Below are 13,663 nucleotides of genomic sequence, written 5' to 3'. Positions count from 1 at the left end.
CCACAGATCCAGACAAATCCAATGGTATCGAATAATATTTCGAGAGATTTCGCGTTCATCCTATTATGAAGGGGAATGTTGATCTCGCAACAACACTCGCAAATTACATTGCTATCTCTTTGCCTCGAAGTGTTGTAATTTTGTATTCGTTACATAGAGTGATATTACAAGATTAGGCCTATTTACGTACAGTGTGAGTGGACGCTTAGTTTGTTTAAATCATGTTATAAATCTGTGTTTAGTTCGCTGGTTAATTATGTTGTGTGTGCTTCATGGTTTATGGAATAATTATGTTGGACTGCAGTAATGTGACTGAGGTATTTTTCTTTTTAATTTTCCTTTCCTAATTATGTTTTCCGTTGTTGTTATCAGTGGTGTATACTGTAAGCTGTACTTCAGAAAATAATTAATTAGTTTTAATGGTCTATCTATCTGTCTAGTATCTATCGAATTATCTACATATGTTCCTGACTACCTACCTATATACATGCATATCCATCTATGTATGTATCTATCTATATATCTATTTACCTATACATCTATCTATTTATCTATCAGTCAATCAATCAATCAATCTATCTGTTTATCTATTTATCTATCTATCTATCATCTATCTACCTACCAATCTACCTACCAATATATCTACGTATTTACAGCACCTAACTGCACGTAAAAAATTCTCCACACTTTCCCTTAACACGCAAAACCAGCCTTTATCACACGTCACGAGGTGCAAATATAGACATTAAAAAACCACGAAAAATATGCCAATCGACCTTGAGTGTTTAGCGTGTTTATTTGAAATCGTTCCTTTTGGGCCCTGGTGAACGTGACAGCATTTGAATAACACCACCAAGGAAAGTCGCTCAGACAGCCAAATAAGTGAGTGGAGAGACTGAAATTCTCTTTGATAAAAGTGCCGAAAGCTACACCACGCAACGGCCATGCAATAACAGCGCCAAGTGGAGGGAAGGGATGGGGTAGAGGAAGGAAGGACTGGGAGGGACTCTAAAATTTCATCATCGCCTTTTTACTTACATTCTAGACAGACTATTCCACAGGCACGTCCCTCCCTCGTGGCCTTGACAGTGAACAAGAAGGAAGACAAGAACTTCGCATCCTTTGGGGGATATACTACTCGAGGTGGAAAGAGGAGAATGTGGAAGGGGAAGGAACCGGAAAACGAGGATGGAGAGGGAACAAGAGAATGTGAGTGCTGGAAACGAAGACGAAAAAGGGGGAAACGTTGGAGAGAGACAAGAAGAGAAGGAAATGAAGGAGAAAACGATGAAAAGAGAGAGGATAACAGGGGAAAAAACAAAGAGAGATGAGGGGGTAGAGAAAACAGGAGACGGATATGAAGGAGAAAACGACGAAAAGCGAGAAGACTGGAAAAACAAAGAGAGATGAGAAAACCTGGGAAAAAAAAACGAGAGACAGAAATGAAGGTGAAAACGAAGAAAAGCGAGACGATAATCCCTGAAAGAAAAAAAGAAAGAAAGAAAAACGAAGACGAGGGAGAGAGACAGAAAAAAAAAAAAGAAAATACAAAACAACAAAACACAACCTGAAAAACGGAAGAAAAAATAAACATACATACAAGAACACGAAACGAACTGAAGCAAATAAGAAACACACACACACACACACACACACACACACACACACACACACAAATAAGAAGAAAAAAAGTAAAAAACCTAAAAAAAAAAAAAGTAGCACAAAGAGAGAGGAAGATGAAATGTCACTCTCATTCTCACTCTCCCTGTCGTGGAAAGCAACAAGAACCGGAGCCCCCGCAATAACAGCAGCGGCGGAGCGGTAAGGGACACGAGGGAAGGAGCCTCAGGAATGGAAGCAGCTGATAGCGTTCATGTTTCCCTCTGATAAGTTGCGCATCTCGCCCCGCTACCTCATACTTACTGGCCCGTAACTTCCGTGGGTCAAGGCGGGCAAATTAATTGAATGTCTGAGCGTTATTGTGGTCTTGTGTTCCTGCGTCACCCCTTTGTACCGCGCTTAGGTAGTCGTAAGTATGTATCTGTTTAATTTATTAGTGGGTGTGAATTTTATTTATTTTTTTTTCAATGTGTGTTAGTGTACATGTGCGTGTTTTGTTTATCTGTTGTTGTTGTGGTGTTGTTGCTGTTGTTTCCGGTGGTGGTGCTGGTAGTGGCATTGCTCAGTTTTTGCGTTTATGATAATTATGATTGATATAAAACATTTTTTCTCGTTCCTCCTTTTCTTCCTTCTCCTCCTCCTTATTATCCTCTTCCTTTTCTTTCTGCTTTCCCTCTTTCTGTTCCTCTTCCTCCTGCTCTTCCTCTTCCTCCCCATGCTATTCTACAACTACCGTACTATTATCACATCACAAAATTACAAAAGAAAAGAGACAACGATTGCTATCACCACTATTACTACAACTACTACTACTGTTACTGCTACTACTACTACTACTACTACTACTACTACTACTACTACCACCACCACCATAACTGCCTCCTCTGCAATTACTTTATCACCACAAAAGATAGAAACGACGGAATTTCTTCTCCCTTTGCAAGCACACGGGGTTCCCTAGGGCTTGGTTACCCTCTGGGTGTCTTCTTTCCCATCCTCTTTCGGGAACAAGACGAGAGCACATCAAAGAAAACGTATCTCCTTCAAGGTCGACCTAAGTATGGCCATAACCCGAGAAAGAAAACGGAACGAGAGAGAGAGAGAAGGGAAGGGGCTCCTGTGCTAAAGATAAGGAGGTGAGTTAAGTCAAATAGAACGCCTTATAAATTTGAGTCACCTGCACATCTCTTTATTGATTGGCCTTCCAGTTCATCGCTTTGGATATATTGCGGAGACTTAACCTTCTCTCTCTCTCTCTCTCTCTCTCTCTCTCTCTCTCTCTCTCTCTCTCTCTCTCTCTCTCTCTCTCTCTCTCTCTCTCTCTCTCTCTCTCTCAAAGGTCTTTTTCATTCCGAGGAAAAATTAGTGGAGATGAGTGAATGAGGGAGGGGAAGTGAGGCGTGAACTGAGAGAGAGAGAGAGAGAGAGAGAGAGAGAGAGAGAGAGAGAGAGAGAGAGAGAGAGAGAGAGAGAGAGAGAGAGAGAGAGAGAGAGTGTGGGGGTTGAAGGTGGATGGTGAATGCCGGAGGAGGAGGAGGAGGAGGAGGAGGACACTGGACCGAAAGAGAAGATTGGAAGGAGAAGAGGAGACTCACATGAGACGGAAAGATGACGACAGCTGAGAGGAAGACGAGGAGGAAGATGAGCCAAAATGGTCTGAGGAGGAGGAGGAGGAGGAGGAGGAGGAGGAGGAGGAGGAGGAAGAGGAGGAGAAAGAAGGGAGAAAAGAAGAAAGATAAGAACAACTAAAGGAAGTAAAGAAAACTAAAAAAAAAAAAAATTAAGAGAAAACAGATTGGAAGAAGAACAGAGAAGATCCAGAAACGGAAGAAGGAATAAAGGCAATGAAAGGAAGCGGAGATGAAAAAGAGGAAGAGGAAGAGAAAGAGATAAAGATACGACGTGGGAAAGGAGGAAGGAAGCCAGGAAATTATTGGGAATGTGGAGGATGAGGAGTAAGAGGAGGAGGAGGAAGAGGAGGAGGAGGAGGAGGAGGATAGAAGCAGCAGCAGAAGTAGGAAGAGAAAATGAAAGAAGAACGTAAGGAAGAATTCTAACAGAAATCCTGTATAACACAAAAGAACCACATTAGCGAGAGAGGGAGAGAGAGAGAGAGAGAGAGAGAGAGAGAGAGAGAGAGAGAGAGAGAGAGAGAGAGAGAGAGAGAGAGAGAGAGAGAGAGAGAGAGAGAGAGAGAGAGAGAGACCCAAATTTATACATACAAAACACAAGGAGCCGGTCACAAATAGCGGCAAACACAAGCTGGGGGAAAAAATTCAGGCACGGACGAGTGAAGAAGAAGAATACAAAGCACCTTACGATCAGGCGTGCAAAAGCTGTGTTTGCTAAAGGGAGAGAGACGGTGGCAACAACATTTAGTGCAGCAAATTTAGCGTCTGGGGGAATATGTGTGGCTTGAAGGGAGGAACAGGAAAGGGGAGGAGCCGAAAACGGAGGAGTTCCCAAGGGTCGTGAGGAAGAATATTGGAAAAACGAAAGAGAGAGAACGACTAGAGCCAAATATTCTCCTTTTCTAGTCTTTGCAAAACCCAGTGACGGGTGACGCTTGGGGTTGTCCTCACCCTGTCCGCGTCTGTCCGTGGCGCGGGGATCGTTGCTGGGATACTATTGGTGTCTATTTGCAGTGTTCGCTCTCTCTCTCTCTCTCTCTCTCTCCCGCACTTACTCACTCCCACGCATGTTCACCCCATCGCCCGCCGCTTTGCTCAGCCTATTACGTATACACACTACATTCACTCCGCATGCAAGCTACATTTAACCAAGAAAACACACGCAGATGCACACACACACACACACACACACACACACACACACACACACACACACACACACACACAAGAAAAAGAGCTTTCTCGACAACACATATATTACATAACTCTCTCTCTCTCTCTCTCTCTCTCTCTCTCTCTCTCTCTCTCTCTCTCTCTCTCCACAACTGGGAATTCGAAAAGACAATTATAACACTTTAACACATCTAATCTCGGGACATCTGAACGTGCAGTAGGGGCGGAACCTCAATAATAAGGTCACACACTCTCGATAAACTGCAAAAGGGTCAAGCTTTCCGAGTCCCTTTCCGCGGCTTCCGGGTGATCATCAGGTTAATTAAGCGCCTGAAATTCTGGACTCATCTTCCGGTAATTATTTTTGTGACGCGTCATTAGCCTGGGTAAAGAAGTAATTAGTGTGGAGAAGGAGGCACAGGTAACGAGAATACAAGGTAAGTGCGTACAGAAGACCGCTCCCACACACGCACACAGACAGAGGACAGACACACACATACACACCCATAGACACACACACACACACACACACACACACACACACACACACACACACACACACACACAGACAAGTACCAAAGTAATAAATCAACAAAATATAAAATACAAAATGGTACAAAATGAACACACACACACACACACACACACACACACACACACACACACACACACACATTACATCACTGTGGTGCAATGCCAAGAGAAAACGGAGAGGACAGACAGCTTATGGAAATAAATCTTAAAGAAAATATGATCTTTGGTATTAGAAAAAAAGATATTATAATTTCAAGTTAGGAAAACAGATAACATACATATTCTCTCTCTCTCTCTCTCTCTCTCTTCTCTCTCTCTCTCTCTCTCTCTCTCTCTCTCTCTCTCTCTTTCTATGAAAAATAAGAAAATAAAAACATCACAAAGTCCTTTCCTAATCCTACGAATCCTTAGAAAGACGAAGCCAAACACCTACCTGGCAGCGCCGCGCCCTTGACCCCTCTCCACATGAGGAGGAGGCGCAGGAGGAGCTGAAGGATCCTGGTCATCTGGGCTCCGGGAGGGGGTGGGGGAGTTCTTGATGTTGGGGCTGTCCCTGCCGGCTCGCGGGGAGGCGTCCACGTCAAGATGGTCTCCTCAGCCTCCCAGCGACATCCTGTAGGAGGGGATGAAGGAGGGTTATTGTTGTTGTTGTTGTTGTTGTTGTTGTTATAATTATTGTTGTTGATGTTGTTGGTAGTGGTGGTGGAAGTAGTACAAGTAGTTTTAATCGTTGCAGTAATACCAGTAGTAGCAGTAGTAGTAGTAGTAGCAGCAGTATTATTATTATTATTAATATTATTAGTAGTAGTAGTAGTAGTAGTAGTAGTAGTAGGAGTAGTAGTAGTAGTAGTAGTAGTGTAGTTGTAGTAGATAGTGGTAGTAGTAGTAGTAGTAGTAGTAGTAGTAGTAGTAGTAGTAGTAGTAGTAGTAGTAGTAGTAGTAGTAGTAGTAGTAGTAGTAGTAGCAGTAACAGTAATGGGAGCAGTAGTTCCTTGTCCTGTCATTCCTCGTACTTTTACTCCTTTTATGGTGACTTTTCTTACAGCTGAAAGGCGAAGCTTGAGAAAACCTGTCCCCTTCTTCCCTGCGTGTTATTAAAGGTGGCTAGCAGGGGCAAGGTGGCGAGCAAGAACCCTTCCCGAGGGACACGGAAGGAGACGGGACTTTATATCATCTTTTTATGCTTTGCTACTTGATTTTTCTCTCTTTTACTTACAGTTTATAGGAGGAAATTACTGTCATTATAATTATTACGGAGTATTATTATCATCACACACAAACACACACACACACACACACACACACACACACCACACACACACACACACACACACACACACACACCACAGACGTGCCCACCTGACGCGATCTTTCATTTCATTAAAGGCCAAATTCTCCCTAATAAGCTTAAATGATCTTCGTGATGCTACTGCTGCTGCCGCCGCTGCCTGACCCTGCCTTTCTATCTCCAGTGTAGATGATTACCTGTCTGGCGGGTAATGACGGAGCGTTTGTGTCACGTATATTACTGGGGCGCGGTGAGGAGCGGGAGGAAGAGGAGGTAGGATAGAGGAAATATTTTTTAATAAGAGCAACTTGTTTCCACTGGACTGACATTCAATTCAAGTAGCATTAAGTTGGAGATTCATTGGCAAAACACAATCTTTCCCTTGAGACGGCTTGGCTTGGTTTGGCTTGGCTTTGTCTTGGCTTGGCTTGGCGGGGCGCTGGTCGGGATTTACAGCCGAGAAGTACAAGACGAAGCGAATGACTTTTACTGTCTGGCCAAGATTAGTTCACCTGCAAGGAATGTGAGGTAATATTTCCAGGTAAACATGACGCGTGTTGCTTCTATGTAATTCTTGCCTTGATACACCTTGATTTACGTTTTCTATTTCCAGGTGTATTTACAGACTCACACGCTCATGTTTACGTTTATCTGCACACTAACTCTCCACTTACACTGTACGCCGAGCACATTACCATACCAGGAGGCAGTTACACCTTCCCCCAACAGACAGTGATAGCCTTGGACTGCACGGTCTTCCTCTCCTTTATACCGTAGTTACCCTTCCTCTAAGAATGCCAAAGTCTGTGTTTCTGTTGAGTAGTGTAATAACATCAAATTGTCTCGTGGGGATCTACGTGTTTACTGCTATTTGGAATCCATTGTAATCCTTTGTAGTCTCTATTTTCTCGTTCACGGTTCATCTTCACCAAGAGTTCGAGTAGTGTAAGACAATAATCTAGTGAGGATCTAAGTGTTTATTGCTATTTGAGATCATTTGTAATCTTTCATAACCTGCATTTTTCCTTGTTTTTTTTTATTTTTTATTCCCGTGTCTCATCTTCAGGCAATTCACCTCATCATGTTTACACCTCGCCTGCACAAAGCGTTCTCTAAATATAAAAGCAGCGTCCTTTAATGCTATTTGAAGATCTTCGTAATTTTTTATAATCTACATTTTTCTTTGTTTTCCTCCAGTGCCTCATCTTTACCTTATCCAAACCATCACATTCAGTTCACCTCCAGAAGCGTCCTGCAAGCGTCAAACCAGCGGCAGAGGTTTCAGGCCCCCGAGCACTCATTACCTCTTCCCGCAAGAAGAAAATGTGACTCCCAAGGCGATGAGATGAAGAATAAATTTAGCCATTAACTTTCTTCCTTCCCTCCGTCTTTCCTCCTTGCAGCGATGGACTAGACTCGTTAATTTGATGAGTAATTGAGTTTAAGAGAATAAAAGTTTATGAGAATGTCTGGTTCTTTTTTTTTCTCTCTCTCTCTCTCTTTTTTTTTTTTTTTTTAACTAGGGAGTGAGTGAAAGACCGGGGAATGAAAACATGCATTTTACATCTGAATTAATTTCCATGGGGCAGATTTAGGTCTTATCTATACTGAATATTCACGTCTCTTTATGAAATACAATGCAAGTGTCCTTCTCTCCTCTCATTCTCACGCTTGGCTTTCCTTTATTCATGTTTATCCCTCCCTTCTCTTTTGTACTTTCAGTCATTTACGCTTCTCTTGTTTCCCTCCCATTCCTTGTTCCTCTGTCCTCTTCAATCCATCCATCTCTCTCTCTCTCTCTCTCTCTCTCTCTCTCTCTCTCTCTGGGTCTCCAATTCCTTACTCCTCCCCTTAAAAGGCCAAAACTCCAACAAAGGGCGGCCAGCTGTCACTCTGCTCCCTGAATGGCCGCAGGAAACACTCACGCGCCGCTCACTGGAGGCGACTTACGGCAAACTTTTTTTTTCTGAAGACACGGATGAAATTTTTCCCTTCCCTTCCCAAAGACAAAAAAGAACAACGGTACGAAACATGCGGAAAATGCGGTTTGTCTGGGGAGACGCAAGATGCTCCTCCTCCTCTTCTTCCTCCTCCTCCTACTTTTCCTCCTCCTCCTCCTCCTCCTCCTCCTCCACCTCCTTTTTTTTTGGGTCCTCAATGCCCCGGAAGAACAAAGAGCTGGAAATGTTATAGGCTTCTTCGTGATCTGATGAGCGAGTCTGATAGGAAGACGCAAAGATAGTCAATATTACATTCTTGGCACAAAGAACTGGTATTGCTAAAAATATGAATCTTATCTGGGCTGATCTTCCCTCCCTTGTCTGTGGAGTTGTGAGCAAATCCTCGGCGGAAAGAAAACTCCACAAACAATCGAAAATAAAGGTTTTTACCACAGAAGGTAAAGAAATAACGTTTTGAAATACAACTACTTGCTACTCTAACTTTCCCTGCCTTACTTTCTATTGCCTGATAAGCAGATCCTTGGTACACAGACCCAGAAGCAGTCAATATAATACTTACCTCCATGTAGGAAACGAAGATAAAAAGAAAAAAAAAACGCTCTTAGCTACATTAACTGTCCCTCCCTGATTCCATATTCTCTCGTAAGCAAATCCGCAACGGGCAAAAGCAAGACAGATAAATTCATGATTGGGATGATAAGCGGATAGAGAGAGTATGCCTCGTGTAGTTCTACTGACTTATTGCAGTTTCTCTTGTGTTACATTATTATGGTCTTAAAAAAAATAAAATAAATAAATAAATGAATAAGCAGACTATTGTAATGAATTTCCAGTAAGAGGCGCGTCTTTGCCATGTGTAGGCCTTCTGATTTCTTGCCAACTTTCCTTGTGTTAAATTCTTACGGTCTTGCATATAAAAAAGAGAGAAAAAAATAAACAGTCACTCTTATAACAAGTTTCCCGTAGGAGGCGCAGAAGCAGCAGCAGCAGCAATAAACTTTTAGCACGCACAAATATGGTCTATTACAAATCAGCAGAATCACTTGCAGGGGGTGTCCCGCGTTCCGGCGCCGCGGTATTATTTCCCTCATAAAAGGAGGCGCCGTAAAATTTCATTGGATCGAGGACGCACGAATTCCTCCATAATTCCTCGCGAGACTTACTGACGACGAGTGGCTCCCCGAGGACGCCGAGGACGCCCACCTGGCCTCGCCCGTCCACCTGCCTCGATGACGCTCAGGATTGGTCTTGTTAACCCCTTCTCTCTCTCTCTCTCTCTCTCTCTCTCTCTCTCTCTCTCTCTCTCTCTCTCTCTCTCTCTCTCTCTCTCTCCCTCACGTACTATATAAAAATACTCTCGTTGTAGACAAAAATTTCCCCTGGTATCTGTTTTTTTTTCCTCTGTACCCCTCCCTGTCTACATCTCTCTCTCTCTCTCTTTCTCTCTCTCTCTCTCTCTCTCTCTCTCTCTCTCTCTCTCTCTCTCTCTCTCTCTCTCTCTCTCTCTCTCTCTCTCTCTCTCTCCCATATGTACTTCATAGAATAACCTCGTTTTATTCAAAGTATTCTATAGTATCTGTTTTTTCCTATGTATCCCCTATCTGTCTGTCTGTCTGTCAGCATTCTCTTTCTCCTTCTCCTTCCCACTCCCTCTCTCTCTCTCTCTCTCTCTGCTCCTTTGTCTCACACTCCCTTCGTCTTGCAATATCTGCCTGCTTGCTGCTCAGCCACGCCGCGTGTTGCTAAACGAGACGATAAACTTGAGTGATGTTTATGCTTATCCGCGCCGCCAAGAGGAGCGTGAGAAGCAAATACTCGAGTCTTTTTCTTTTCTTTTTTTTTTATCCCTCTTTATTTCCCCAGTGGCTTGTCCTGAGATCTCGAAGCTTTAATCGTGATTCCTTATCTATCTAATGCATTCGCTGGTGTGGATAAAAGAGACGTGCCCAAGGGGAATGTTCTTTGTAGAAATGGCTGGTTTCCTTCGCCCGTTGCGTGTCCAGAAGAAGTAATTGAAAGTGCTAGGGAGTAATTTAAATTCTGCACGTGTTCTCTCGTTCCGACCTCTTAAAAATGTCAAAAGTCGTTGGTAAAGAAAAGAGGAAGAATATAATGGAATCTGGAAAATAATTAAAATATAAGACGACCTTTTAAAAAGAGAATTAACAACAAAGGAAATGCTGCATGCGAAACTAAAAGAAGAGAGAGAGAGAGAGAGAGAGAGAGAGAGAGAGAGAGAGAGAGAGAGAGAGAGAGAGAGAGAGAGAGAGAGAGAGAGAGAGAGAGGATAATGCGGAAGAACGAACGCTCGCAGCAATTTAGCTTTCAAGGTAAAAGAAAAACTGGAAAAATGAGAAATGATATGAATGTGAAATAAAGTAAAAAAATAAAATGAAATAAATAAATGAAAGAGAAAAATGAAAGAAGAATAAAGTAACTAAAAACTACATTTATCTCGTGCGTTTTCCTTTCTATTTCAGATAAGATAAATAAACTTTTCTCACGGGGAATGATGTCAATAAAATAAGATAAAGCAATGATTAATAGAAAAACAATAACAAATTATATATATATATATATATATATATATATATATATATATATATATATATATATATATATATATATATATATATATATATATATATATATATATATATATATATATATATATATATATATATATATATATAAATGAAAATTAACAGAAGATTAAAAAAAATTATCCATATATCGTTTTTTTCCCCTTTCAGACAAGATACATATATATATATATATATATATATATATATATATATATATATATATATATATATATATATATATATATATATATATATATTTTTTTTAGGGAGCATCGTGACATACTCGTACTTCTAGACACACACACACACACACACACAGAGAGAGAGAGAGAGAGAGAGAGAGAGAGAGAGAGAGAGAGAGAGAGAGAGAGAGAGAGAGAGAGAGAGAGAGAGAGAAAGTCACCCATTAAAAAATATATATAAATATATATGAAAATGCAGCGCCACGTCCGGAGAAAAAAAAAAAAATAGAATCGAAAAAGAAAAAAAAACTCAAAAACGCCATGATGTAAAATAAATACCTGAATATTTTTACGTCACTCACGAAACAAAAATAGAACGAACATTTGTTTACAAGGAGAGAAAAAGTGTAATACAAACAGAAAACGTAAAGCTACACTATATACGAGAGAGAGAGAGAGAGAGAGAGAGAGAGAGAGAGAGAGAGAGAGAGAGAGAGAGAGAGAGAGAGAGAGAGAGAGAGAGAGAGAGAGAGAGAGAGAGAGAATTAACTAGTATGTCTCTCCTGAAACACTGAAAGAGAAAAGGAAGAGAGATAAAAGCAAGAAAATTAGAGAAGAAACAAAACTTAGAAGGAAAATGGATTAAAAAGATCATATGAAGGAGAAAGAGGAGGAGGAGAAGGAGGAGGAGAGGAGGCAAAAACGATATAGAGGAGGAGAGGAAGAAAGAGGAAAAAGAAAACTAAGGAATGAGGAGAATTAAAAGAAAAAGAAAGGAAATGTGAGCAAAGTGAATCCTGTAAAAATAAAGAGAAAAAAAAAGGAAATCGATAAGAGAAAGAAATATAGACTATAACCTACACAAGAAATAAAAGAAAGAAAGAAAGAAAGAAAGAACGAAAGAAAGATGAAAAGAAGAAAAGAAAAGGAAAGGAAAAGAAAAGAAGAAGAAAGTAAAGGAGGAAGGGAGGGAGAAACAGACAGAGAATGACGGTAGAGGAAAAGAAACAGGGATAAGAAGAGAATGGAAATAGCGTCGACGGAAAAGTAGAAAGAAAAAGAAAAGAAAAGGAGGAGGAGGAGAGGAGAGGAGGAGGAGGAGGAGGAGGAGGAGGAGGAGGAGGAGGAGGAGGAGGAGGAGGAGGAGGAGGAGGAGGAAGAGGAGAAAAGAGTGCACAAACAATTTGGCCAAGAACACCTGATTGGACTTTTTTGTAATCTTGCTGAAGGCGAAATCCAGAGGCGAAGAACTTGCTGCAAACTTCTTCATCCCCTTGAGAGTGGAGGCAGAGACAACGGCAGTCATCACAGCAACAGTAGCAGAGATGGTGAGAGGAAGATACTCACTCTTAAACACTTTGCCGCCTCATACCAGCTCCCTTTAACATATTCTTGTGGACGTCACTGAGGTTTCCAAGAGCGTTTTCTTGATTGTAGTGATTATTTATGAAACTTCATCCCATTAACAGTAGCAGCGGTGGTGGCAGGAAGGTACACACTCTTAAACACCTCGTCGTCTCATACCAATTACTTTTAACAGGCTCTGGTGAAAGTTACAGACGTTTCCAAGGGTGTTCTCATGATTCTAGTGATGATTTACCAAACGTTGTACTAGTAACAGCAGCAGCGGTGGTGAGAGGAAAGTGCAAACTCTTAAACATTTCTCCGTCTTTTACCAAATACTTAAATCTGGTCTATTGTACGTGACTAAGACTTCCAAAGGTACTCATGATTCTATTGATAATTTACGAAGGGTTATTCAACACGGGGAAAATAACAAACATGAAACCCCAGCTAATTGTCTCTTTGGCCATCGAAAACAGTCTATACCCCACAGGCTCTTGTGGACATTAAGTGAGTTTCGAAGAGTGTTCCTATGATTCTAATAATTCACCAAGCGTTATGCACCAAGAGGGGAAAACGGACACACATAAGAACCGACTCATTACTTTTTTTTTGGCCTTTGTAAAAAAGATCCTTATAAGAAACACAGGCATGTCCTAGTGGATGTTACTGAGGCTTCCAAAGATGCTCTCATGAATGTAGTGACAATTTACAAAGGATAGAGCACCGTGGGGAAAACAACAACAACAACAACAACACACACACGAGAACCAGACTTTTCATCTCTTTGGTCCTTGAAAATAGTTTAGTGGAAGTTATGTATATTTCCAAGCGTTTCTCAAGATACTAGTGATAATATACCAAGCATGGGATAAAAAGAAAAAAAAAACACTTGAGAACTGAACTAATCATCATTTCAGCCTTTGTTTGCAATCCCCATGAGAACCCAACACGTTTAACACTCCCAGCCTAAGAGTTAAACAACCTTACGAGAAGCTAATAACAGTGACGATTTACCTAATATACTTGCAATTATCCCCAATTAAAAACTGAGGTATCGGGGCTTTAATTACCTAAGAGGATCGGGGAAAGCGGTGGAATTTGCGTTGAATACAAGACAGAAGTAACGACCTTGTACCTGTGTTGTTATGGAGCGAGGGAGAAGCGGAGGGATAGAGGGAACGCGGAAGGAAGAAGGGAGAGGGAGAGGAGACAAGATGGGAGCAATTAGGGAAAGTTAGAAGATAAGGAGGAAGGGTAGAAATGGAGATAGGAAGCGAAAGAGAGAGAGAGAGAGAGAGAGAGAGAGAGAGAGAGAGAGAGAGAGAGAGAGAGAGAGAGAGAG

At 41.5% G+C, this 13,663-nt stretch overlaps 1 protein-coding gene across 1 annotated transcript in view; it reads right to left on the bottom strand.

Moving 5' to 3' along the window:
- The window catches only part of LOC135112034 (neurotrimin-like), a 76,504-nt gene that overhangs the window by 27,465 nt on the left and 35,376 nt on the right, over positions 1-13,663 (bottom strand). The window contains exon 3 of the mRNA XM_064025893.1: positions 5,392-5,571. Within this exon, the coding sequence (XP_063881963.1) occupies positions 5,392-5,464 (73 nt within the window). The 5' untranslated portion in view covers positions 5,465-5,571. The remainder of the gene's footprint in view (positions 1-5,391; positions 5,572-13,663) is intronic.

This window comes from Scylla paramamosain, chromosome 23 (genome assembly GCF_035594125.1).
Source record: "Scylla paramamosain isolate STU-SP2022 chromosome 23, ASM3559412v1, whole genome shotgun sequence".
Lineage (NCBI taxonomy): Eukaryota > Metazoa > Arthropoda > Malacostraca > Decapoda > Portunidae > Scylla > Scylla paramamosain.
This window is presented reverse-complemented; position numbering and strand designations above follow the sequence as displayed.